The 26,488-nt window shown below is 36.3% G+C and overlaps 2 protein-coding genes across 4 annotated transcripts in view; both read left to right on the plus strand.

Moving 5' to 3' along the window:
• Window positions 1-16,620, plus strand: part of LOC142335214 (uncharacterized) — a 56,224-nt gene extending 39,604 nt beyond the window's left edge. For both annotated transcript variants that reach the window (XM_075383606.1, XM_075383607.1), the window contains exon 4: window positions 16,249-16,620. In XM_075383606.1, the coding sequence (XP_075239721.1) occupies window positions 16,249-16,325 (77 nt within the window). In that variant the 3' untranslated portion in view covers window positions 16,326-16,620. The remainder of the gene's footprint in view (window positions 1-16,248) is intronic.
• Window positions 1-26,488, plus strand: part of LOC142358564 (uncharacterized) — a 319,087-nt gene that overhangs the window by 229,373 nt on the left and 63,226 nt on the right. The gene's annotated exons all lie outside the window — the stretch shown is intronic.

Below are 26,488 nucleotides of genomic sequence, written 5' to 3' on the forward strand. Positions count from 1 at the left end.
ACGAAAAAAAAACGTTTTTGGCCAGATAAAATCAAAAAGCGTTTTTTAAGCTACCCGCTTCATTTTATTATGGAAAAAATTATCATAATCCAAAAACCTTCCCCTAAAGTCTCCTGTGAGTTTTTTTTCAACAGAAATGATCTAAATTAAACTTGATTTGTCAAAAATAACTGAAAAGTCTTGCCATACCCACCAAAAAAAAGAGCAAAAATTGTTTTTTGAAAAAACCTATTTTTTGCAGAATTCCTCGGTCGCAGACGTTGCCGCCTGCGAAGTCCCTTAGCCCTATGGTTTCAGTTGTAACCATACTGAGAGGAAGAAAATAACGGTTTCAGAAATTACCGATCTTTGATTTTTTTTCAACATCAAAACGGATTCCTTTTCACAAAGAGATCGCAGACTTCATATCAATCAATTCTTTGAAAATCTAGCCATATATGAAAAATTGGTCTAATGTTATGAGTTTGGAGGGCACTAGAAGCACCACAAGATCACTCAGATTAACAAAGAGTTGGAGAAAAGAAAAGTTTTCAGAAAATACGAAAGTTACAGTTTCTACAAAGTTTTCAAGCTTCTTGTGGTTTATTAAGGTTCTTCCACCTTTTGTGTTCCTCTCGTAGCCCTTGTTGCCTACACGCATCGCATTTAAAACAAGTTCTCCGGTTTTAGCCGACAAAAAAAGCACTCCTGAAACAGAAATTAAAAAAACGTTCATCAATTTTTTTAGCCTGATGTTCTCATAGAATCTACTTTTAAAAGTTCAACCTCACTATTGAACATACCGTTAATGAACCAGAAAGATCATTAATTGCATAAATTCAATTAGCTATTCAGAAACAAAAATTGAAAAAAAAAACGTTTTTGAAAACAGAAATTCAAAAAACGTTCATCAAATTCTTAGCCTGATATTCTCATAGAATATACTTTTAATAGTTCAACCTCACTATTGAACTTACTGTTAATGATCCAGAAAGGTTATTAATTTTATAAATTCAATTAGCTATTCAGAAACGCAAATTGTCGAGAAAAACGTTTTTGAAAACAGAAATTCAAAAACGTTCATCAAATCATTAGCTTCATATTCTCATAGAATCTACTTTTAATAGTTCAACCTCACTACTGAACTTACTGTTAATGAACCAGAAAGGTCATTAATTGTATAAATTCAATTAGCTATTCAGAAACGAAAATTGTCGAGAAAAACGTTTTTGAAAGCAGAAATTCAAAAAACGTTCATCAAATTCTTAGCCTGATATTCACATAGAATCTACTTTTAATAGTTCAACCTCCCTTTTGAATTTATTGATAATGAACCAGAAAGGTCATTAATTGGATAAATTCAATTAGCTATTCAGAAACGAAATTTGACTAAAAAAACGTTTTTGAAAACAAATTCAAAAATTATTCATCAGTTTTTTAGCCTGATATTCTCATAGAATCTACTTTTAATGGTTCAGCCTCACTATTGAACTTACTGTTAATGATCCAGAAAGGTTATTAATTTTATAAATTCAATTAGCTATTCAGAAACGCAAATTGTCGAGAAAAACGTTTTTGAAAACAGAAATTCAAAAACGTTCATCAAATCATTAGCTTCATATTCTCATAGAATCTACTTTTAATAGTTCAACCTCACTACTGAACTTACTGTTAATGAACCAGAAAGGTCATTAATTGTATAAATTCAATTAGCTATTCAGAAACGAAAATTGTCGAGAAAAACGTTTTTGAAAGCAGAAATTCAAAAAACGTTCATCAAATTCTTAGCCTGATATTCACATAGAATCTACTTTTAATAGTTCAACCTCCCTTTTGAATTTATTGATAATGAACCAGAAAGGTCATTAATTGGATAAATTCAATTAGCTATTCAGAAACGAAATTTGACTAAAAAAACGTTTTTGAAAACAAATTCAAAAATTATTCATCAGTTTTTTAGCCTGATATTCTCATAGAATCTACTTTTAATGGTTCAACCTCACTATTGAAGTTACTGTTAATGAACCAGAAAGGTCATTAATTGTATAAATTCAATTAGCTATTCAGAAAGGCAAACTGTCGAGAAAAATGTTTTTGAAAACAGAAATTCAAAAAACGTTCATCAAATTCTTATCCTGATTTTCTCATAGAATCTACTTTTAATAGTTCAACCTCACTATTGAACTTACTGTTAAAGAACGAGAAAGGTCATTAATTGTATAAATTCAATTAGCTGTTCAAAAACGAAAATTGACGAAAAAAACGTTTTTGAAAACAGAAATTCAAAAAACGTTCGTCAATTTTTTAGCCTGATATTCTCATAGAATCTACTTTGAATAAATCAACCTTACTATTGAGCTTACTGTTAATGAACCAGAAAGGTCAATAATTGTATAAATTCAATTAGCTATTCAGAAACGCAAATTGTCGAGAAAAACGTTTTGAAAACAGAAATTAAAAAAACGTTCATCAAGTTTTTAGCCTGATACTCTCATAGAATCTACTTTTAATAGTTCAACCTCACTATTGAACTTACTGTTAATGGACGAGAAAGGTCATTAACTGTGTAAATTCAATTAGCTGTTCAAAAACGAAAATTGACAAAAAAAAACGTTTTTGAAAAGAGAAATTCAAAAAACGTTCATCATTTTTTTAGCCTGATACTCTCATAGAATCTACTTTTAATAAATCAACCTCACTATTGAATTTACTGTTAATGAACCAGAAAGGTCATTAATTGTATAAATTCAATTAGCTATTCAGAAACGCAAATTGTCGGGAAAAACGTTTTTGAGAACAGAAATTAAAAAAAACGTTCATCAATTTTTTAGCCTGATGTTCTCATAGAATCTACTTTTAAAAGTTCAACCTCACTATTGAACTTACTGTTAAAGAACCAGAAAGGTCATTAATTGCATAAATTCAATTAGCTATTCAGAAACGAAAATTGAAAACAACGTTTTTCAAAACAGAAATTCAAAAAACGTTCATCAAATTCCTAGCCTGATATTCTCATAGAATCTACTTTTAATAGTTCAACCTCACTTTTGAACCTGTTGTTAATTCATTAAGGTCATTAATTGGATAAATTCAATTAGCTGTTCAGAAACGAAAGTGGACAAAAAATTCATTTGTGACAACTGAATTCCGAAAAACCTACTTTAAATTCTTGGCCTGATATTCTTATATAATCTTTATTCCATAGTTCAAACTCAATTTTGTTTTCAATTTTGCTAGTTGTCACAGAACCAAGAAGGTCATTACTTGGATAACATCCTTTAGTTTTACAAAAACGAAAACTGACGAAAAAAAAACGTTTTTGGCCAGATAAAATCAAAAAGCGTTTTTTAAGCTACCCGCTTCATTTTATTATGGAAAAAATTATCATAATCCAAAAACCTTCCCCTAAAGTCTCCTGTGAGTTTTTTTTCAACAGAAATTAGCTAAAAAAAACTTGATTTGTCAAAAATAACTGAAAAGTCTTGCCATACCCACCAAAAAACAAAAAAGAGCAAAAATTGTTTTTTGAAAAAACATATTTTTTGCAGAATTCCTCGGTCGCAGACGTTGCCGTCTGCGAAGTCCCTTAGCCCTATGGTTTCAGTCGTAACCATACTGAGAGGAAGAAAATAACGGTTTCAGAAATTATCGATCTTTGATTTTTTTTCAACATCAAAACGGATTCCTTTTCACAAAGAGATCGCAGACTTCATATCAATCAATTCTTTGAAAATCTAGCCATATATGAAAAATTGGTCTAATGTTATGAGTTTGGAGGGCACTAGAAGCACCACAAGATCACTCAGATTAACAAAGAGTTGGAGAAAAGAAAAGTTTTCAGAAAATACGAAAGTTACAGTTTCTACAAAGTTTTCAAGCTTCTTGTGGTTTATTAAGGTTCTTCCACCTTTTGTGTTCTTCTCGTAGCCCTTGTTGCCTACACGCATCGCATTTAAAACAAGTTCTCCGGTTTTAGCCGACAAAAAAAAGCACTCCTGAAACAGAAATTAAAAAAACGTTCATCAATTTTTTTAGCCTGATGTTCTCATAGAATCTACTTTTAAAAGTTCAACCTCACTATTGAACATACCGTTAATGAACCAGAAAGATCATTAATTGCATAAATTCAATTAGCTATTCAAAAACGAAAATTGACGAAAAAAACGTTTTTGAAAACAGATATTCAAAAAACGTTCGTCAATTTTTTAGCCTGATATTCTCATAGAATCTACTTTGAATAAATCAACCTTACTATTGAACTTACTGTTAATGAACCAGAAAGGTCAATAATTGTATAAATTCAATTAGCTATTCAGAAACGCAAATTGTCGAGAAAAACGTTTTGAAAACAGAAATTAAAAAAACGTTCATCAAGTTTTTAGCCTGATACTCTCATAGAATCTACTTTTAATAGTTCAACCTCACTATTGAACTTACTGTTAATGGACGAGAAAGGTCATTAACTGTGTAAATTCAATTAGCTGTTCAAAAACGAAAATTGACAAAAAAAAACGTTTTTGAAAAGAGAAATTCAAAAAACGTTCATCAATTTTTTAGCCTGATACTCTCATAGAATCTACTTTTAATAAATCAACCTCACTATTGAATTTACTGTTAATGAACCAGAAAGGTCATTAATTGTATAAATTCAATTAGCTATTCAGAAACGCAAATTGTCGGGAAAAACGTTTTTGAGAACAGAAATTAAAAAAAACGTTCATCAATTTTTTAGCCTGATGTTCTCATAGAATCTACTTTTAAAAGTTCAACCTCACTATTGAACTTACTGTTAATGAACCAGAAAGATCATTAATTGCATTAAATTCAATTAGCTATTCAGAAACGAAAATTGAAAACAACGTTTTTCAAAACAGAAATTCAAAAAACGTTCATCAAATTCCTAGCCTGATATTCTCATAGAATCTACTTTTAATAGTTCAACCTCACTTTTGAACCTGTTGTTAATTCATTAAGGTCATTAATTGGATAAATTCAATTAGCTGTTCAGAAACGAAAGTTGACAAAAAATTCATTTGTGACAACTGAATTCCGAAAAACCTACTTTAAATTCTTGGCCTGATGTTCTTATATAATCTTTATTCCATAGTTCAAACTCAATTTTGTTTTCAATTTTGCTAGTTGTCACAGAACCAAGAAGGTCATTACTTGGATAACATCCTTTAGTTTTACAAAAACGAAAACTGACGAAAAAAAAACGTTTTTGGCCAGATAAAATCAAAAAGCGTTTTTTAAGCTACCCGCTTCATTTTATTATGGAAAAAATTATCATAATCCAAAAACCTTCCCCTAAAGTCTCCTGTGAGTTTTTTTTCAACAGAAATTAGCTAAAAAAAACTTGATTTGTCAAAAATAACTGAAAAGTCTTGCCATACCCACCAAAAAACAAAAAAGAGCAAAAATTGTTTTTTGAAAAAACATATTTTTTGCAGAATTCCTCGGTCGCAGACGTTGCCGTCTGCGAAGTCCCTTAGCCCTATGGTTTCAGTCGTAACCATACTGAGAGGAAGAAAATAACGGTTTCAGAAATTATCGATCTTTGATTTTTTTTCAACATCAAAACGGATTCCTTTTCACAAAGAGATCGCAGACTTCATATCAATCAATTCTTTGAAAATCTAGCCATATATGAAAAATTGGTCTAATGTTATGAGTTTGGAGGGCACTAGAAGCACCACAAGATCACTCAGATTAACAAAGAGTTGGAGAAAAGAAAAGTTTTCAGAAAATACGAAAGTTACAGTTTCTACAAAGTTTTCAAGCTTCTTGTGGTTTATTAAGGTTCTTCCACCTTTTGTGTTCTTCTCGTAGCCCTTGTTGCCTACACGCATCGCATTTAAAACAAGTTCTCCGGTTTTAGCCGACAAAAAAAAGCACTCCTGAAACAGAAATTAAAAAAACGTTCATCAATTTTTTTAGCCTGATGTTCTCATAGAATCTACTTTTAAAAGTTCAACCTCACTATTGAACATACCGTTAATGAACCAGAAAGATCATTAATTGCATAAATTCAATTAGCTATTCAGAAACAAAAATTGAAAAAAAACGTTTTTGAAAACAGAAATTCAAAAAACGTTCATCAAATTCCTAGCCTGATATTCTCATAGAATCTACTTTTAATAGTTCAACCTCACTTTTGAACCTGTTGTTAATTCATAAATGTCATTAATTGGATAAATTCAATTAGCTGTTCAGAAACGAAAGTTGACAAAAAATTCGTTTGTGACAACTGAATGCCGAAAAATCTACTTTAAATTCTTGGCCTGATATTCTTATATAATCTTTATTCCATAGTTCAAACTCCATTTTGAGCTAGTTGTCACAGAACCAAGAAGGTCATTACTTGGATAACATCCTTTAGTTTTACAAAAACGAAAACTGACGGAAAAAAAAACGTTTTTGGCCAGATAAAATCAAAAAGCGTTTTTTAAGCTACCCGCTTCATTTTATTATGGAAAAAATTATCAGAATCCAAAAACCTTTCCTTAAATTCTCCTGTGAGGTTTTTTCAACAGAAATTAGCTTAAAAAACTTAATTTGTCAAAAATAACTGAAAAAACCTTGCCATACCCACCAAAAAACAAAAAAGAGCAAAAATTGTTTTTTGAAAAAACGTATTTTTTGCAGAAGTCCTCGGTCTCAGACGTTGCCGTCTGCGAAGTCCCTTAGCCCTAGGGTTTCAGATGTAGCCATACTGAGAGGAAGAAAATAACGGTTTCAGAAAGTACCGATCTTTGATTTTTTTTCAACATCAAAACGGATTCCTTTTCACAAAGAGATCTCAGACTTCATATCAATCAATTCTTTGAAAATCTAGCCATAAATGAAAAATTGGTCTAATATTATGAGTTTGGAGGGCACTAGAAGCACCACAGGAGGGCACTAGATCACTCAGATTAACAAAGAGTTGGAGTAAAAAAAAGTTTTCAGAAAATACGAAAGTTACAGTTTCTACAAAGTTTTCAAGCTTCTTGTGGTTTATTAAGGTTCTTCCACCTTTTGTGTTCTTCTCGTAGCCCTTGTTGCCTACACGCATCTCATTTAAAACAAGTTCTCAGGTTTTAGCCGACGAAAAAAAGAACTCCTGAAAAAGAAAACAAAAAGAAATTTGCTTCTTATAATATTACGGAAAAGTCTGTCAGATTTTAATCGCTAATCTTTACGGTTAGGGTCAGGGAAATAAGAGAAATTTTCTGGTAGTTTTTAGGTCTGTTGGTAGATCATTAGCTATTTGTCGAGAACTTTTGTCAGGTTTTAAAGAAAAAATTGTATAATGTAACAATTATTCGGGTTCTTGTCTAATATCGTTTCAACTGCAATTTTGTATCAAAGCACAAGTTTCATCTCAATCAAAGTAACCAAACACATTAGTTGAAACAGCCAAAGCAAGCTATTTGAGCAAAACTTGTATTTTTTTCAACAAAAAACAAGCAATTTTTTAGGTCTGTTGAACAAAAGTCGAATAAAGCGCGCGAACGTTCGGAAAAGTTTTCAAATTTGTTTTTAGTGCTAAAAAGCTAGATTTAGCAAACAAAACACATCCTAGGACATCCGTTTTTGAGAAAAGTTGCGTCGCTGGTTTTTTAACAATAAAAAACTAGGATCATTAGCATTCAAACCTTAGACAACTTTTACATCAAAATTTGCGTCGCCCCGGTTCTTTAAGCCGTTTTTTACCTTCAATAAAGAATTTCAGCGTCACGTCTACAACAGCATCAAACGGTCAACAGAACACAACAAGCAGCAAGATGTCTAAGCAGATCACTGCTGAATGCCAGTTTGCCATCAACTTGTTTAAAGCGACAGAAATGGGCATTAAAAACCAGCTCGACCTTTTGGAGAAAACCATTCAGCAAAGAAAGAGTTTTCGATCCTTGTCTCTGCTGATTGAACGAACCAGAGCAAACGAAAAGGAACTCAAGGAGATGTCGCAGAACGTGATGAAGCAGCAGCCTCATCAGAATACAGCAACATCAATTCTGAGCAGACAAACCAAACTAATCAACCGTCTTAACGAACTACAGTTGCAAGTTGATCTTTTGTACGATGATGGTCAACTGAGCCAGTCCTCCCAACGGATCAGAGATGATGTCAGCATGATTTCAAGCAGAGGAAACCGATCTCAACAATCAACGCCCATCTCAATGGACATCAATGAAGACAACCAGCTCCGATGTAACCTGGAACAACAGAAAAACAGCACAGCCAACCCAATTCAGCCTCCTGCTATCCCGCCTCGACCAGGAAGACCAACACTTTTTCCGCAACCGTCAACTGCTCCACAAATAAGCTTCGAACGCGTTCTTGGCGCTCACCAAAGACCAGCAGAAATGCAAAACTTGGAAATCAGTCAGCAAGAACATAATCTTGCAGGAACTGATAACCACGTTCACAATCTTTCCACACAAGCTCATGATACACTTGTCTTTAACAGTGCAACTGATGACACTAAATATGCCACTGTCTACCCTAATAACCATACAAGCTTGCCACCCCACATTCTCCACACATCCCCGATCACTCTCAACAACATTGAAGCAAATGAAAACCATTTGATAAAACTTTTGCCACCTATAACTAACCTGAGCATTTCAAGCGACAGTATTACAGCTAAATCAGAATATTGTGCTTCAAATTTCCCTAAGTTCAGCATTAATGAGCATTTATTCTCAAAACTAGTGACTGAAAATAGATTCAAATTTCAAACACCAAATCAAGCTTGTCATGATACCCAAAAGGAACAAATTGCTAGATATAACAAAGGCAAATCAAATCCTGTTATTCAACAGCAGTCATTGCAGGCTTTTGCTCAAGAAACTGATTGCAGCTCAAGCAAGAATTTTAACTCAGGAAGTCAGAACCTCACTCAATTTCCAACAAATGCGAATAGTTTCCCCTAGCCAACAAAAAATCAGTCAAGTGTTGTTGCGAAAAACATTCATTACAAAATCCGCAGTACACAAATGCAACGAATGCTGAGCAAGTAACTCAACAAAAAAGTGTTGTTCTCCCATCTGAACAACAGAATACTCAACTGTTTTAGCAGCCTAATAACAGTTTGTTTCCACAAAACCGCAATCAGTTTCCTAATCAAACTGCTTTGCAATTTTCATCACTTCCTACTCAGAGTTACACTCAGAAACAAACGGACGAAGAACTTGTGGCCTGACTCCGCTCACAACCAACATTTTTGCTTAACAATCTGCAAACTTATTAAAGTCAAACTACCCCTGACTTTCCAGCATCTTCAACGCCCTTCGTTGCAAATGTACCAAAATTCGTTGACTCACAGACACGGAAACAACGCAAAACAAAACCAATTTTGTCATTCAAACAATGAGCCAAGCAATTTAATTGTGAACAACTCACACGCCAATGCACCAAATGCTAATTTCAACACTGTTACACAATTGACAAATCCTGATTATAAACATACTATTAAATTACTTCCACTGAAGTTACAAAATTTTAATGGAGATCCTCTCCACTTCCATGAATGGATTAACAATTTCTACAATATTATCCACTATAACACATCAATCACAGATACACACCGAAGAACGTATCTACAGAATTCTGTGTCACGAAAAGCCAAAGACTTGATAAACGCGTTTTCTTGCGACCCTTCGTATCACCAGACAGCCTAAAACGAGCTGATAAATCACTTCGGTTACCGAACCATCGTGGTTAATGCCTTTGTCAACCAACTAGAAAATTGGCAAGTCAATCATCAGAACAAGCAAAGCTTTTTTGCCTTTTCGTCCTTTTTGGAAAGACTTGTTCAGGCATTCCAATACCTTGGTTTGATAGCAGACCTTCAATCAACAACGCTATTGAAAAAAGCCAACGAAAAGGGGTTCCACACAACCTCATCCTTAAGTGGACCGAGCACTGTCTCATCCTTAAGTGGACCGAGCACTGTCTCACTGTCGCACTGTCACCAAGCTCAATTTTATGAAAAAGTTAACCGGGAAAACCCCACGAGAAACACATTCCCCAATTCGAAAAAGTTTGGAAGCTCAAACTTCAACGCTAGTACAGCTTACATAAACTATACATCACAACCTTTAAACTCTCTTGTTGTTTATCAGGACAGGAACCAAAAGCATCAATTGCAACAGAGTCTGCAGCCGCAGTCAACCAATTCTTCTCCGAAGAGTTTCCACGCAAACAGATCTTTCGAAAAATGCAAAAGTAATCACAGCCTTGCAGTTTGCCCTGAATACCAGCTTTGTCCTCCTAGGGAGAGATACAGCATTGTTAGCAAAAAACAGTTTGTGTACGAATTGTCTTAGCAATAAACAGCACAAACAGACATGTCCGTCAACTAAACGATGCCAAGTATGCAGTGGTTTCCTTCATACAACATTGCTTGACCCATTAAAACAAATCAAACGTCGAACCGAAGTTCTTTCAACAGAAAACGCACAAAAACATCAGCCTACTGTTTCGTCAAACAACAAGACAGCGGTTGAAAATACGATCAGTTCTCAGACAAAAAGCCTGCAGAATAAGAATTCAAACAGCCGCCACGGGCAATCCTTCAACGGTCAAAACCAAACCAACCCTCAAAGACGAAATCTAAATGGAAGCAGTACCAATCAGTCTTTTAGCATCAACCAGAGTCGCGATGCATCAAAAAACTGGTATGAGCAGCTTCAACTCATCCCCGTCTCATTTCTGAAAGGAAATAAAGCCTTCAATACATATGCCTTAATTGATCCTCGTAGTCAATGTGGTTTTGTTCTGGGTGCCATTTCAAAATATCTGGAGCTTCCTTGCGACTCTCAACAATCAGTTCCTCTTCAGTTCCTTATCACTGAAGTTAACACGACTCTCTCTAAAATAAACGAACCAGTCACCATTACTCCTTACAAATCATCAGAGATTTCCTTTGAACTCTCTCGAGCATACAGCACACCATCTTTAAAGATCAGTGCCGCAAATGTTTTCCAATTGAATCAAATTTGCGATGCATTTAACAACCTACGCCATATTCACTTTCCTTATATTGCCGATGGCAAACTCGGCGCCCTCCTTGGTGTTAACGCCTTTGCTTTCACCTATCACACTCATGTTATTCAAGGAAATCAACATCAACCGTTTGGTGTCAAAACTAAGTTAGGTTGGCACTAGCCGGTGAATACGAAAATTGTTTCACAAACAACCATCCTAAAAACTCCAATCTGCCAAACAAAGCCTTCGTCTTTCAAGTTTCAAGGAACCGAATGGACGAACCCGAGGTAGACGAACTAGTCCAACAGTTCCGGAGAATTGAATCCAAAGGAGTTCAACCAGACAGAAAGCCATCATCTCCTCTTGATCAAAAACTTATCCAGATAATGAAAGACTCAATTAATTTCAATGGACAAAGATGTGAAATTAAATTGCCTTGGAAAGAAAACTCAAATTTGGAAAATAATTGTTTTTCCGCCCTCATTCAAGTCAAAAGCTTGAATAGGCGACTCGAGCGTAATCCTCAATTTCGTGATAACTATAAGAAAACTCTGCATATTGACTTGGAAACAAACTACGTTAAACCAGTTGAGATGCAAGATCCACCGCCGGATCGAATCTGGTATCTCTTACATCACCCAGTTGAGAATCTTAACAAGCCCTGCAAGGTTCGGCGCGTCGCAAACGCCGCCTCTAGGTTCCGCGGACAATCACTAAACACCAACTTGTTAACAGGTCCTGACCTACTTAATAGCCTACTTGGAGTCCTTATGCGCATTCGTGAAAATCAAATTGCAGTCCTCGCGGACATCGAAGGCATGTTTACGCAAATTGCTATCAACCAAACTGACCAATCAGCGCTTCGCTTCCTGTGGATGAACGACAAAGAAATCCAACACTATCAGTTTACAAGACTAATTTTTGGCGCTACCTGCTCCCCATCCTGCGCGATCTATGTTTTGAATCATTGCGTTGATAAAAACGGAGATAAATATCCCGACGCAGTCAGAGCCGTCAAAAGTCATTTTTATATAGATGATTACATCCAGTCCCGTGATACGGTAGCGATTGCCACAAAGAGAAAGCAGCAAACGATTCAGAGTCTCTAGGAAGGCGGTTTCCGCCGCACAAAATTTGTTTCTAATGAACCCGATGTTCTGAAAAACATACCAACACATGACATTGAAGAAAACAGTGAAGTTGTCAGAGTCCTTGGGCAGAAGTGGAATCTGAAAAACGACACCCTCCTTATGAAACCGCTAACAGATTTTGCAATGGACGCAATTGGGTATACTCAGAGGAAGATCTTTAGCCTTGTATGCTCGATATTTGACCCTCTCGGCATACTGTCACCTTTGACAATCCGTTTCAAAATCCTTCTCCAAGAACTTTGGAAACTTGGGAAAAAGTGGGAAGAACCACTACCGATACAAACAAGCAGAAGACTTCAGAAAATACTAGATTCATAATTCGAAATGCCTGAAGTACATCTTACCAGAACACTAACAAATCTTCGATACTCTGAGAGCAGTGCTGAATTACACATATTAATTGATGCCTCAACAGCTGCGATGGCAGCTGTAGCGTACCTGCGAATAACACACAACCATTCAAAGGTAACAGAAACTTGTTTCCTGATTGGGAATTGTAAAGTTGTTCCAATAAAGCAAACAAGCAACCCAAACCTGAACTCGAAGCTACAGCAATTGGAGTTAGGCTACATTCTACAATCGTGAAAGAGTCCTCTTTCGCAATTGACAAAACTCTATTCTGGACTGATAGTCCGGTAGTCCTTGATTGGATTTGGTCTTCCAAAAAACAACCTGTATATATTGCAAACCGACTCAGAGAAATTGCAGTATCAACCAAAACAAAACAATGGAGACATATTTCCACATTGAACAATCCAGCCGACCATGGCACTCGTGGCCTAGATCCACGAGAATTATCTCTCGAATGGTTGCAACGTCCAGAGTTTCTGTCATCATCAGAGCAAACCAGTAACCAGCCTGTACCTTCGAAACCAGCTGTCGTAGCAACAACAGCACATACAGCTTCAAATGTTCCAAAGACCCAGCACGTTTTTCGTCTTGGACGAAAATGCTGCTCACCTTAGCCACTGTTTTTAACTTACTGTTGAAAGCAAAGAAACTTCGTGACAGCAAACAACAGTACACGACCGATGACATTGATCTATCTCGGAAGCACTTGATCAGAAGTTCTCATGAGAACTCATTTCACACGACAGTTTCATCATTAAAAAGGGGCCTCAAGCCCCACAGTAAATGCAAACTACCGTCTTTGAACCCAATCCACGATCGAAACGGTATACTCCGTTCATGTGGAAGACTCTAATTTGCTCCTGATGAACTTGAAATAGAAAAGTGTCCAATTATTCTGCATGCGAAAGACACAATCACACGTTTGTACCTAGAACATGCTCATCGCATATGCATTCATCAGGGAACAGAACCCGTCAAAGCGTTTTTTCAGCAACGATACCACGTATTTGGCTTGCGAAAGTGTCTACTTAGCATAAAATTTCGCTGTTTTTTATGCAGAAGATTTAATGCAGAGAACATACAACCGATCATGGCTCCTCTTCCCGCTTTCCGTTTCACATCAGCCGCAACACACTTCCCGTTTTCCAATAGTGGTGCCAACTTCTTTGGACCATTTTATATAGAGGTTACAAAAGGAAATCTTGAAAAAAATTATGGTTTGATTTTCACGTGCTTGATCACGAGAGCAGTCCACCTTGAAAGCTCCCCAGATCTCAACACCGGTACTTTCCTAAATGAATTTCGACGTTTCACCAGTAGACGATGTCAACCAGAACTGCTGTACAGTGATAATGGAAAGACATTCATAGGAGCGTCAGAAGAGCTGAAGAAAATTGTAAAGAGCCCTGACAACGACAAAATTTACAAAGCTCTTGCTGCTACAATGACGACTTGGAAATTCAACCCGCCCTATGGCCCCCACTTTGGAGGTATTTGGGAGCGCTTGATACAGACAGCGAAAAGAACGCTGCTGATCATTCTAGGCTCAAAACGACTCTCACTCGACGTATTCCAAACAATACTGGTAGAGAGCGAAGCCATCTTGAATTCCAGACCTCTCACAAATGTCGCTGATCTTCCAGATAACGAGATGCCTCTAACACCTAACCACTTCCTGATTAGTTGTCCATTCAACTCTCTGCCACTAGGAAAATTTGACAGCCAGATTCCAGCCAACTTCAGGACATGGCAAAATCTGCAACAGATGATGAACCACTTCTGGAAGCGACTTGTCAAAGAGTACCTACCGACACTACTCAAGAGATCAAAATGGAATGAGAACAACCAGTCGCCACTTAAAGTTAATGATGTTGTCTGGATCTTGAAAGACATGACTCCTCGCGGAATTTGGCCTCTTGGGCGTGTGTTGGAGGTGTACCCTGGACCAGATGGACAACACCGTGAGGTGAAGGTAAAAACTGCTTACGGTACGCGGTACGTTCGTTCGCCCCGTTTCCGCACTCGCAGGCGTTTTGGCTGATTAGCCACGTTTTTTTTTCACGTAACGGTTTCTAGGCAACTTGGGTTACCCTCTCTTCGACGACCTTGTGAAGGTTTTTCTGGACCCCTTTGCATTAGCCACTCTTCGACGACGTCTCCAAACGTGTTGCTGGCCCCTTGTTCTTCTTGGAGCTTGTTGTGAAACAATCAAGTCAAGAGCATGAAAACTTGACTCAAGTCCTTGAACATGTTGAAAGCGGTTACCCGCAAATATGTAATCATTAAAAAACTGTGACAAAAACCTTTACTCAATATATTTTTTTGACCAGAAATCTTGTTCCCATATATATATATATATATATATATATATATATATATATATATATATATATATATATATATATATATATATATATATAGAACAGCTCCTATTTTGGCTATCGCCTCAAATATATCATGTTTTACAATCAAACCTGTATTGAGATTAAGGAGACCGCGTGCGCCTGTCAGTTCAACGCTAGAAATAATCTTGAGGTTAGGGGAATTCCGTTCTGGGCCATTTTGGCTGTATGCTTCAGGACTTCTTGATTTGTCTTCGAGAGTCCCTAAAATGTCTCGAAGGTCAAACAAATTGAGTGAGGATTCCCGCGTCGTTACTTTTCTGAGCGTATTGTTCTAATTTACTGTTTGTATAAATTTGGTGGTAAAGATGAGGTATGCTAAGTTCTTAAAAAATATCTCCAGAGGAACCTGACACATTTTTTTTGTCTTTTATACTATCAAGACGAGCAATTATTGACCCGGCCTTGACTTGTTTCAGTGGGATAAGATCTCATTCTATCCGGAGTCACGAGTATACAAAATTGACGTTGTCTCTAAATGAGCTGAGCCCCTTCCTTTTAAAACATGCCGCCAATTTTTGTTTAATTTGTCAAATCTCGTTTTTCTCATAGTTTAAACAGCCAATTGTTGTGAACAAGATTGTTCGCTGAACAAAATTAAGCGCTCATAACACTCTCTTTCATAGGGTACTAATAGTTTTTGCTTTCAAAATTTTTTGAGGTTTAAATTTTCAACTGGTTCAATTATATATTTTTACAGCACAATTTTTTCTCCGATTTGTTTTTATTTCATTGCTGGCTCTTAAATTTTCTAAATTGCGTTTTTTTTTCTTATTGGAACTGAATGTTGGTTTTAATGAAAACTCTTCTGACTCAGTTCTGTCCTCTGAATTTTGAGTGCTGAATAGTTTTCATCCATAAGTTACAGTGAGTATTTGTTTTGATTGAAATATAGTCACTTTGTCGAAATTTTGTATTTATGTGTTTATACTCGTACAATTGAAGTGATTTTCTATAGTTTCTATCAGCTAGTCCGCAATTTTCTGCTTTGAAAACTTAGTGGAACTGAGTGGAAATAGTTTTTGGGCGATAAAAGATTGTTAGCGAAATTCGGATGGATTTGTTTTTTCTAGTATTATAATCTGCGACACTTTTTAGAAGAATATTCCTGCTCACAAGTTTTGCGTATTATAAACCCAAAAGAAAGGACGAATTGATCTAATAAGACCAATTGCACTAATTAAGTCTGATTGCGAGGAAAAAAACAGTGCGGAAACTTGAACAAGCACTTGAAGTTGCGGACTGGCTTCTAGAAATTGCACAACGTCACTTGAAATCCGCTCTCATACATAAACGTGAAATTTTGGTGATAGTAGCGCAACCTTGTCAAACAGTGGTAAATTACTTTTGGCGTCCAGTATATACATTACTGTATACAATTTGACTTTCAGGGATTGCAATTTCACTTCTACCTGAACCAGCGAGTACTCAACAACGAATGTTTCTGTGCCAAATGGTTCTTTTATAGACGACCCATGCCACCGTGCTTCACCATGAGCAAGCATGTGGAAGAAGTATGGGACGGAATTGGTTGTTGGCGTCACTAGATGTGAATCCCGTAGTTTGCAAGTGCTCTTTTTGATGGCTAACTAATCAATATGAACTCTTGAATTCAACATGAATATAGAATCTTTCGTTGCTTTATCACAATATATTAAACTTTTGTCAATAATAATGATAAATTTCGGCACTCATATTAGCTCAAAAGTTCATAGTGTTTTCAGTCTTTTATTTCCTGAATTTTACGTATGAAATTTTACTAATGCCCCTACTGATAAACAGAAAATTTATGCGCCAAAATTTGCGGCATATTCTTGAAATTTATTTCATATCTGTAAGTATTCTGGCGATATTTAAATTTTATTTATGTAAATATTGATTAATTGCTGAGACTGCGATAGCGCATCTGAAGTCAACATCTGAGCCGATAGATGGAGAAGTTAAGATTCGTTTTTTCATATCGCCAATAAATTCAAATAAATTCTTCAGTTTGTTTTTGGAAAAATCCACATTTACCACTTGATGACTGTGCTGCAAGTTTGGATCAAATTTGGTTTCGAAGCACCTTTCAATTGTGTACTGTTGAACAAGAGCGTCGAACTTAATATGACGACAAACCAACGTTTTTGTATACCCAACAGATCCCTTTAAAACAGTCGCCAAAATCTTGAAACTTTCAAAAAATAGAAATTTTATTAAGAACAAATCTAGTTCAAATCCTTTGTTGTCGGTAAAACTGTCGGTATTTTTTTACGGGAAATAATATATTTGACCTGGAAAACGAATTTGCATATACATTTACGATTTTTACGAGTGGGCAAACAAGCGAGACTGTAGACGTGCTAATGACAGCTGCACGTGCAATGCGATCGGATCCGCATGGCACGTGGATTCGACCACATTTTCACTTAAACTCACATAGTTTCTTTTGTAACACTCTTTGAGCTGTATTTTACGATTTACTTTGTCTTGTTTGTGCAATTGAATTCATTGATTGTATTTAAAACACTTTGACTTGTTCGAAAGAGAAATGACTATGATTTTTTTATTTAGTGTTTGCACGAAACTCTAAACAAAAAAAAATCATATTCAAGAATTTTGCAAAGTTATAATATAGAAAATTAGTTCATACCCCTTTTGTTGGCTGAATTATTGTATCGCTTAGTTGCATATTCTCGGATAGTAAGTTTGCAATATTGTTTACAGACAAGACAGTTTCTATTTTCTGCGCATGCATTAAGATTGGAATAAAATAAAAAAAGAGTCTCGTCAGAATAATTTAAGTAAAGCCATTTATTTCTGTTCCAGACAGTGGTCCGTATGAGATTGATTTGAGTTCTCGCGAGACGATTTCTGACATGTTTTTGTACTAAAACCGGAGAATATTTTGACAGCAAAGTTCAGCTTGGCGTAGAAGCAGCAATTTTTGAAGCGGAAACAAACATTTTAGTTTGTTTTTAAAATAAGCATCTGTAGAAGATAATTCAATACGACAAAATTGAGAGCCATATGGCTGCTGACGCTTTTGAAGAAACGAAAGGCGCAGTAGCGCAAACAAGTCCAGAACTAAATAAGCACTCAGCCGACTTAGCATCTGTGATTGAAAATTACAGTGGGGCCCTAACGAGATCTTTTAACACCACAATTGGAGCTGAATACAGCAGTCATCGCAGTACGATTGGAATAACAGTTAACCAAAGAACCTGAAATGGAAATACACAGTCTCATTTTTAGAACTGAGTCATTCAAAGCAAAGGAATATAAGGATGACTCTCATTGTAAGCAGCAAATATTATAGCTACTCGAACCCCTGGTATACTGGATACAAACCCAGCCGTCATCGGAACGACAGCAATCATTACAGAGAAACTGATGCGTTGAGGAAGTGGTTGTCTTTCTGGGCCGGACTGGATGATTAACGAGAAAGCAAACGGCCACAGCACAAGAATCTAGTCTTTGCCTTCAATGAAAAAATAATCTCAAGGCTTTACAGAGCAGGCTGGATTGGAGAAATACTATATTCATTAGAAACTATTTAGTATCATTAACAAGCAAGTGAGCACAAAAGAGGAATTTGAAAGGAGGATTGAGCAAACGCATTCAGATAACAATTAAAGAAAGTGTTGAGGAAAACTAGAACACAAATGCGTTCCTCTTCAGTCAGTTATAGCAATAACAGTTTCTTTCTGAATTTAAACCTCTCCAAAAGAAAGTTCAAAAGCATTATAACCCTACTCTTCATTTTCTGATGAAAAACAAATGACCAATTGCAAAAAAATTGAATATTGGCACTAAGCATATGGTTACATCGGCAAAATTGCGCAGTTAAATTATTCTTGCCGAACAAACACATCAACAATCACAAGAGAGATTACTAGCACGTAAGGATTGTTATTCAGCGCAAAAAATTTTCTCATGGAATACGAAACGTTTTACGTTCAACAAAGATTGCATTTATCACATGCAGTTAAGGGGGAGTTAAGAAACACAACTGATACGCAAGTTAACTAACTTAGATGCATCAACAGTAATTACAAATGTTAGTGGAATTACTTGGCTCGTTCACTGTTCCGATTGGGTGATAAAATGATCATAAAATATAACTTCAATTGACTTGTTTAACTCTGAGAGCAGTGCCTATACAAGTAGTCTCCGAGTCAGTTTCAAATAGTTCCTTCAGTGCCAATATGCGATTCAGTGTTCATTGAGGCAAACCAACTATAATGGTCAGCGACAACGGAATAAACGTTGTGAGATTTGGATGAGAATTTGTGGAATACTCTGTAACATCGAACACGGAGAAGATTGCATAATAACTAATTCGTCACGGAATCAGATGGATGTTCAACCAACCCGCGGTAATTCACTTCTGAGATATGCGAAAGGGACTGCTTAGAAGTTGCTAGAAAGCAAAATATATGGAGTTGGAGAATCGATCATTTACTGAAAAATAATCTGTCTACGATGTTCGCTTGTCATAAAGAGAATTGGTATAAATGACATCCATGGTCGAGACCTTAGCGTTTGTCACCTTACAACAAATGATCAAAAATCCATCTGATCTGATTGATGGAAGACCTTGACAAGCGCGGACATTATAGCTTCGTTCAAGTCTTATAAACCATTGAAAGGTCTAACAATATGAGGCTGACAACCAACGAAAGCTAAAAAACAATTTTACAAAAGAGAATAAGAGAAAGTCGTTCCTGTAAAACCAATGGTTAACAACGTTTTGTTGCATAAAAGACCTGGTCAGTGGTATTGCGACTGAGCTTGCTACGCCTGTTCGTCAAACAGAAGGTATCGCAAGTGAAACGGTATAGTTAGAATAGCACTATAAGCAAAATTTAGAGCATTATTTAACCAAACTCGACTCGATCTGTTTTTGTTTTTTATACACTTACAAATTTTTGCTATCATTTGTCCTTGAATATCACACATAATGAGGAAAGCAAAGTTTAACTTTGTAGAAATACTTCGCTATCAGCAAATCAAAACCACAACGTACGTTCAAACTACGAAAACAAATTTACTGCATCAGATTTTTAGATTGGTTTGAAATGAATTGGTGTTGTTGGTATGTAATAATCAACGATAGACTTAGGTGTATGATAAGCATTCAATGACTGTTTTTAACTCTATACTTAAAAAGCCGAGATTTGTTCTCATGTTGTCGACTTCCTAATTTACAACTGATCAGATTCGAATACTTGAAATACAATACCCTTGAATGACGGTATGAATAAAGTTTGAAGAACTACAGAATCAAAAAGTTTTCTAAAATGTTTTCAAATTAATCAGATATAAACTGGCCACTCAAGCGCAGTCCTTCAGCTGTAGGATAGTTTAAATGTGCTAAACTTCTGTATGTTATTAGGTGATTGAAAGGCTTAGCTTACACCCACTTGTTGATGAAAGAGCTGACACTGAGATTCTAAAATGATCTGTATGGCGCAAAGATTCAAACAATATCTCATATCTGCGGGATTATACGGAGATAAAGTTTTTGTAGATCTTTCGTTAGATAACTTTTCGCGGTAATTACAGGGTTCTAAGAAAAAGTGTAAGAAGGTAATTCTATCAACACTGGTTAACCACTGGTTTACTTCGACATCCGACTTTGGGCTAAATATGTTAATAAGCCAGTTACTTATTGCAGCAGATTATATAATTTTCAATAACTTTCACATTCTATAATAAATTTTCTAGTTCATAATATTTCATTAATCATGATTTTTTTGTTGATTCCCTGGCACGAATAGTGTAAATTGGAGTTTGAAACAAGAACAGGGCTTAAGTTTTTGCTTCGGCTGGTTTGACAAAGGTAATTTCAAATGCCTACAGAAAACAAACAAGACTTCAGTTAAAAATAGTAGTTTCGCAATAGAGTATCCAATAAGAAAATACAGTCACCTCATTCTGGGTGTCACCTATAGGTCTAATGGTGCTGGGAGGAAATTAAAATCTTCGCTTGTAATTTAGACACGCTAAAAGGAGGAAGCAGTCACTTTCAGTGGAACAAAATCCTTAAAACTGTTTTGATGTCTGGATTTTTAATTAAAATCTCAAGGTATAACTTTAGTGTTTTTGTGTTCTAGGTGACAGTAAATTTTCATAGGCAAAAAAAGAGAGAGTATTAAGGTGTGAAGTTTTTCCATGGCGCAGTGATAAAACGTATGTTCAGATATGTAACCATTAGCTTTGTTTTATATTCTTTAGCGCACCTCATGTAATGTATAATTTTTTAAAGAAATAACTCAATCAGTTAAAAAAAATTTTTTAGATTAATAATGTATGCCATCTTTCTGTATGCTTCTTGTTTTGGTTCAAATTTGTGTTGCACTTAAGTTGAGTATGACGCAGAAACAGAGATTCTTTGTTGCCAAGGCAATATGTCATCTATTGAAAAAATGTAGTTTTTTCAGCCCACATATTTGAGTACCCTGGTGAGACGTTTGTTGTTGTCGGTGACAACGAATCTTCGGTACTGGGCTGTGTGATTGGGCTTGTGCTGTGTTTTTTAGCTGGGCTTTGCGTCTTTCCAAAGATATGTGCTCTACTTTTTATATTGTGTAACTGAATTCTATTTTGATTAACTGAAAATTTTTTAAAGCTATTCTAGTATAAATATTAAGATAAACTAATAAAATTGGCTTTTTAAGATTAAATGATAATCACTAGTTGTAATTTAAAATTGAGGGGTATTCATGCACGAATAAGGAAATTCAATAATGAATATTGAAACGCAGATAATTTGAAATTTCTGGGGTGGCAACCAGTTTCCATAGTCAATGTAAATCATTCTACCGATTGGCTCCAAGTTACCAGTGAATTGATATCTGCGGAATACTCTATTTGTGTCGGGATTGATTGGGTTAAATTTCCCATTGCTATTTCGAATCATCACTTTTTTGAGCTCAATCCACAATTTGTTTTTTTTTTTTGGATATTAACTTTGAGTAAGAATTTATTACCAAAATTAAAAAGCTGTTTAATTTGCAACCAAAAACAATTAACAGCGGAAAAGCATTTTTCTGTTATTTAAAGCTTGAATATCCAGAGTACAGTTTGAGTGGTAGCTAATGGTGACACAGTATGATTATCCAAGATCTTGTGACATAATCTACTCCTTGTTTAAAAGAAACCAACACGATGCTGTTATTCAGTACCAATGTCGGTAGACTGATGGTCATATTGAAACAAGAGACAAAAATTGCAGTAACTTCATTCGAGAAAAATTATAATTTATATGTACACCTACTGTCCATTCTGTTAATATTGAAAAACGAATAGGTAGTTTTTGTTGATCTTTCAATGTTTTTTTCTGATGGTCCTGAAAGCGCAACAGTCCAAAAAGAAAAATGCTTTCTTTTACATTACATATCCTGATTATAATTTGTGTCAGCCTGTTTTGTGTGAAAATGCAGTGTTACCTTGGGGTATATCATTTGTGTGGGGTTGTGAAGCGTGCAAAACGAAAGATTTCAACAGGGCTCAGCGTAGATGAAAGTTACAGAACGGGCATTAGACATGAAGAATTTAAGTCACTTTTAAACTTTGCTGGAACTGAAGGCGCTCTTCAAATAAGTCAGGAACAGGATAAAGAGAAAAAAATTGTCTCAAGTGGCTTTACGGAGCATTTGTATGCATTTACCCATTCGGGCTTGTCTACAATTACTGTCAGTAATAATTCTGGCTTAAAAAGTTGGCAAAAACCGTGTAATGATGATGCTTGTAAGAACAAAAAGCAGTTTCAGCTTTCCAGCAGACAAGAAGAAATATGTTGCAAAGCCAGCTTACTAAGAGGCCTAGTGAAGAAAAAGCCGTGTTGTTCAGGTGGTAATAATATAGTTAATACGTAGATATCGTTTAGGAAAGTGGATAATTAACATGAAGAAATCCTCCTGGCGTAAATGTGTGCCAAATTGTGCTAAAATGGTTACTCTGGATTGCCGTTCATTGATATTGAAATACACAGTGCCTAGTAGTTACAGCTGGTAGGTTTGTAGCTGTCTGAAACTGGCTTCTAAATACTTTGAGTTATGCAGAAAGGCATGATTCATTTTCAGAAAGGTGTACAACTACCGGTTTCAATTAATTATTTTATTTCTGAGTGTCTGCTAAAAAGCCTGTTATAGACCAAGCGCTGGGCAGCGATGAGGACGAAAAAGCTATGGGTGTAGATTTGTCAGTTTTTGTCTTTTCAAGGATAATCTTCTTTTTTGATTGCAATATTAAATAAAAATATAGTAAGTGATTATGCAAAATTGAAGTTTCAATCTGTGGGACCAACTCATGACCAAAATTTTCCTAATCTGTCTCCAGATATGTTGGAATAATGTCTAGGTGTTGCTGTGTACCGTGCAGATTATTACATACTAATGTAATTCATACGATAGTATGCTATATACGATACATAATGTAACGTTTAAGAGTTAAGTTCAAAATCTATTGTCTCTACGTCACTGCTTTGTAACGAATAGAACTGTTAATGGCAATGGAGTAAGCCAATAGAAAGTCAATTTGGTTGCCAATTAAGTTGAGCAAGGCTTGAGTTATTCAATTTTTTTAGGTAATGGGAATAACAATTAATCTGAGTTTGTTAATCTATAAGATTTATGTTTAATTATTTACTGGACGAAAAGAACTCTGTTTGTTTTCTCTCACGAACATACCGTGAAGTAGTGTTGGCAACCTGAAACCCATTTTTGATACTTTTTGCAATGGTTGTACAAAAGATGGCTCTTGATCGATCACTTTAGTTTGCTTTTGTTCTTCACGTTTTTCTGCTATCAATCTTGCTAGAGTCGTCATTGGCGATAGCAGAAAAAGAAGGTGTGTTTTGTTTGAGTTAGTGAGGATGCTGTGGATGACTGTGAAGTTGGTCTAATATATTGTTCCGGTGTATGAAATTGTGGAACTGTTTGCAGATTCTGGTGTTGTGTCTGCATGAGTTTAAAAATGTTTCTGTTTGGGGTAATGCTGGTAGCGTCGAAGTGGAGTCTGCTTGTGGAACGTTTTTGTTGCCAACCTTTGAAATGATTGGTGTTTTTTTCTATTTTTATAGGATGATAGACTGTGTTTTGTATGTGTGCATGAAAAAATTGTAGTTTTTTAGGAGCCTCTGGAAATGATGGATCTTGAAGAAATTTGTTTTAATCAATATCATTCAGATCTTTTATTTTGAACTGTGTTCTGAACTGTGTTATAGTTGCTTCTAGTTAGATTTTATTCAACACGATAGATACCTGTACAAATAGTTTGTAATTTTCTTTTTTTCTCGTGTTATGTTGTTATAAGTGGTGGTTGTCACATACATTAGTCGTGTACTTTCAACGATAAAGCCTTTGCTTTTTGCTCATAAAATCCTCTCTACATGTTGAAAGAAGCAACCAAATTTCCTTTTGATGTAGCAAAGTTGTCATCTTTGAAATGGTTTTCATAATTTTTAGGATATGGTTTGAGTGGTCTGTGAGATTTTCCGAGAAGGTCGATTGTTCGGGCATGTTTGACCGTTGCGTGGGTCAATTTAAATTCAGTTGGGATTGCTATTATTGGGCAAGCATCTGTTGTCTGAGGGCTACGGCGCACTGGGTCAGGGGACAGCGGTAATGGGTTCAACGCTGTCACTCTGCGACTATTGAAAAAACACGGTTTAGGAGTGGGGCTGCCATTGTAGATAAAATGATGCAAGCATGGGGGTAATGGAGCTAAAATTATGCAAGGGTAGGGGATAATGGGGGTTAACCCTCATTACCCCTACTCTTACATCGTTTTACCCCCCATTACCCCCTACTCTTACATCGTTTTACCTACCATTAACCCCCCATTCTGTGATCGTTTTACCCCCCCTTGCACCACAGTCTTAGATAGTTTTACCTCCTATTACCCCCTCCTCCTACATCGTTCTTCCCACCATTACCCCTACTTTTACATCGTTTTAGCCCCCATTACACCTACTCTCACATCGTTTTATCCCCCATTACCGGCTACTCGTCCATCGTTCTACCCTTCATTAGCCTCCTATCCTACTCTTACATCGTTTTACCCCCTTTACCCCCATAGTTTTAGTTAGTTTTACCCATATTACCCCCACTTACATCGTTTTACTCCCATTACACTCTACTCTTATATCGTTCTACCCACCATTACCCCCTACTCTGGCATCGTTTTCACCCCCATTACACCTATTGTTACATCGTTTTGCCCCCCACAACCCCCTTAGTTTTACGTTGTTTTACCCACCCCCCATTACCTCCCTGCTCTTACATCGTTTTACACCCCGAATTTACCTCACTAATCTTGCACCATTTTACCCCCCCCCCCCCCCCCCAAATTACCACCACTATTACATCGAATTACCCCCCCCCCCCCATTACTATGTGTGGAGAATTGTGAGGGGAATTGGCTTAATATTCCCCCGAATACCTCCCGAATCCTACATCTTTTTTGGGATAAAAGTTTAACACCGGATCTGCTTTCCGTCTCCTAGCTGCAGGAAAATTAGAAAACTTTGCCCCCTCAATCTCAGCCACAGGAAGTAACATCTGCCAACACCAAACAAAGGGACAGCGGTTACTCAAAACAGTAGAACTGATGTGCGAGGACGTCAGCATCTCAATCCAGGAGACAGAAAAAGCCACTAAAAGGACAAAAGGACGCAGATGCATTGGATTATTTCTATCTAAGAACGTAACAGCGAATACCTGGGAACTGCACTTTTCCACCAAAAACCAGGTAGTCCACGTATTTAATTCTGAGAAGGCACTATCAGCACCCTTTGATACCCAGTTCATCGTGTCAAGCCTCGAAGTGGACCCAGTCCCCTCTTAGCGAGACATATTGCCGAACGAGCTGGCCATTTGGTGGGCACAATTTTGAGCATCCATAGTTATTACTCCGAATACTCTAAAGACACGTATCTATCAGAAGGTTGTTTATGGATGGATCAGCGCGCTGTCATCGCAGCTAATCCCAGAGAACAATTCCTCAACACGTTACATGAAATTCACAAACGGCGCGATACAATGAAACAGTTAGCAAATAATATAGGGATACCCTATCTCAATTGGTACATCCAGTACCAAGCAGCAATTTGCAAATCCTGTATCGATTAAACGGTAAGGTCAAAATAATCCTGTATTATCAGGTAAAAGTCAAAACCACTACCAACACAAATAGGCAAGGCAGAGAAGTCTAGTGAGCCTGGCGAAATACAATAGAATTGGTGCGCATGTTAAACCATGTAACAATACCAATAAGTATGTCCTAGCGGTGGACCAATTCTTGTGTTGGCCAACGGTCGTAACTTGTAAGGACAAAAAAGCAAGGCAAGCCAACCTTTTTCTATTGATATATACATACCAGCGAAAGGAATACCTCCTTAGATAATTAATAACCATGGATCTGCATTCAAGTCAGCCGCCCTATGTATCCACTTAATAAGGAACAATATTAGGGCCGAAACGACGGCTAAATGTTAGTCAAATTTTGGGCAAAGCGACGGCTAAGTTTTACTCAAGCCACGGCTAAATTTTAGTGCACCCTTTAAAGTTTGGTCTGGATTTTTGCGAGATAAAACAGCAATTTAAATATCAGACAGTTAGTTGGAAAATCTATCCGATCAAAGCG

This window comes from Convolutriloba macropyga, chromosome 2 (assembly GCF_964194025.1).
Source record: "Convolutriloba macropyga chromosome 2, txConMacr16.3, whole genome shotgun sequence".
Taxonomy (NCBI): domain Eukaryota; kingdom Metazoa; phylum Xenacoelomorpha; order Acoela; family Convolutidae; genus Convolutriloba; species Convolutriloba macropyga.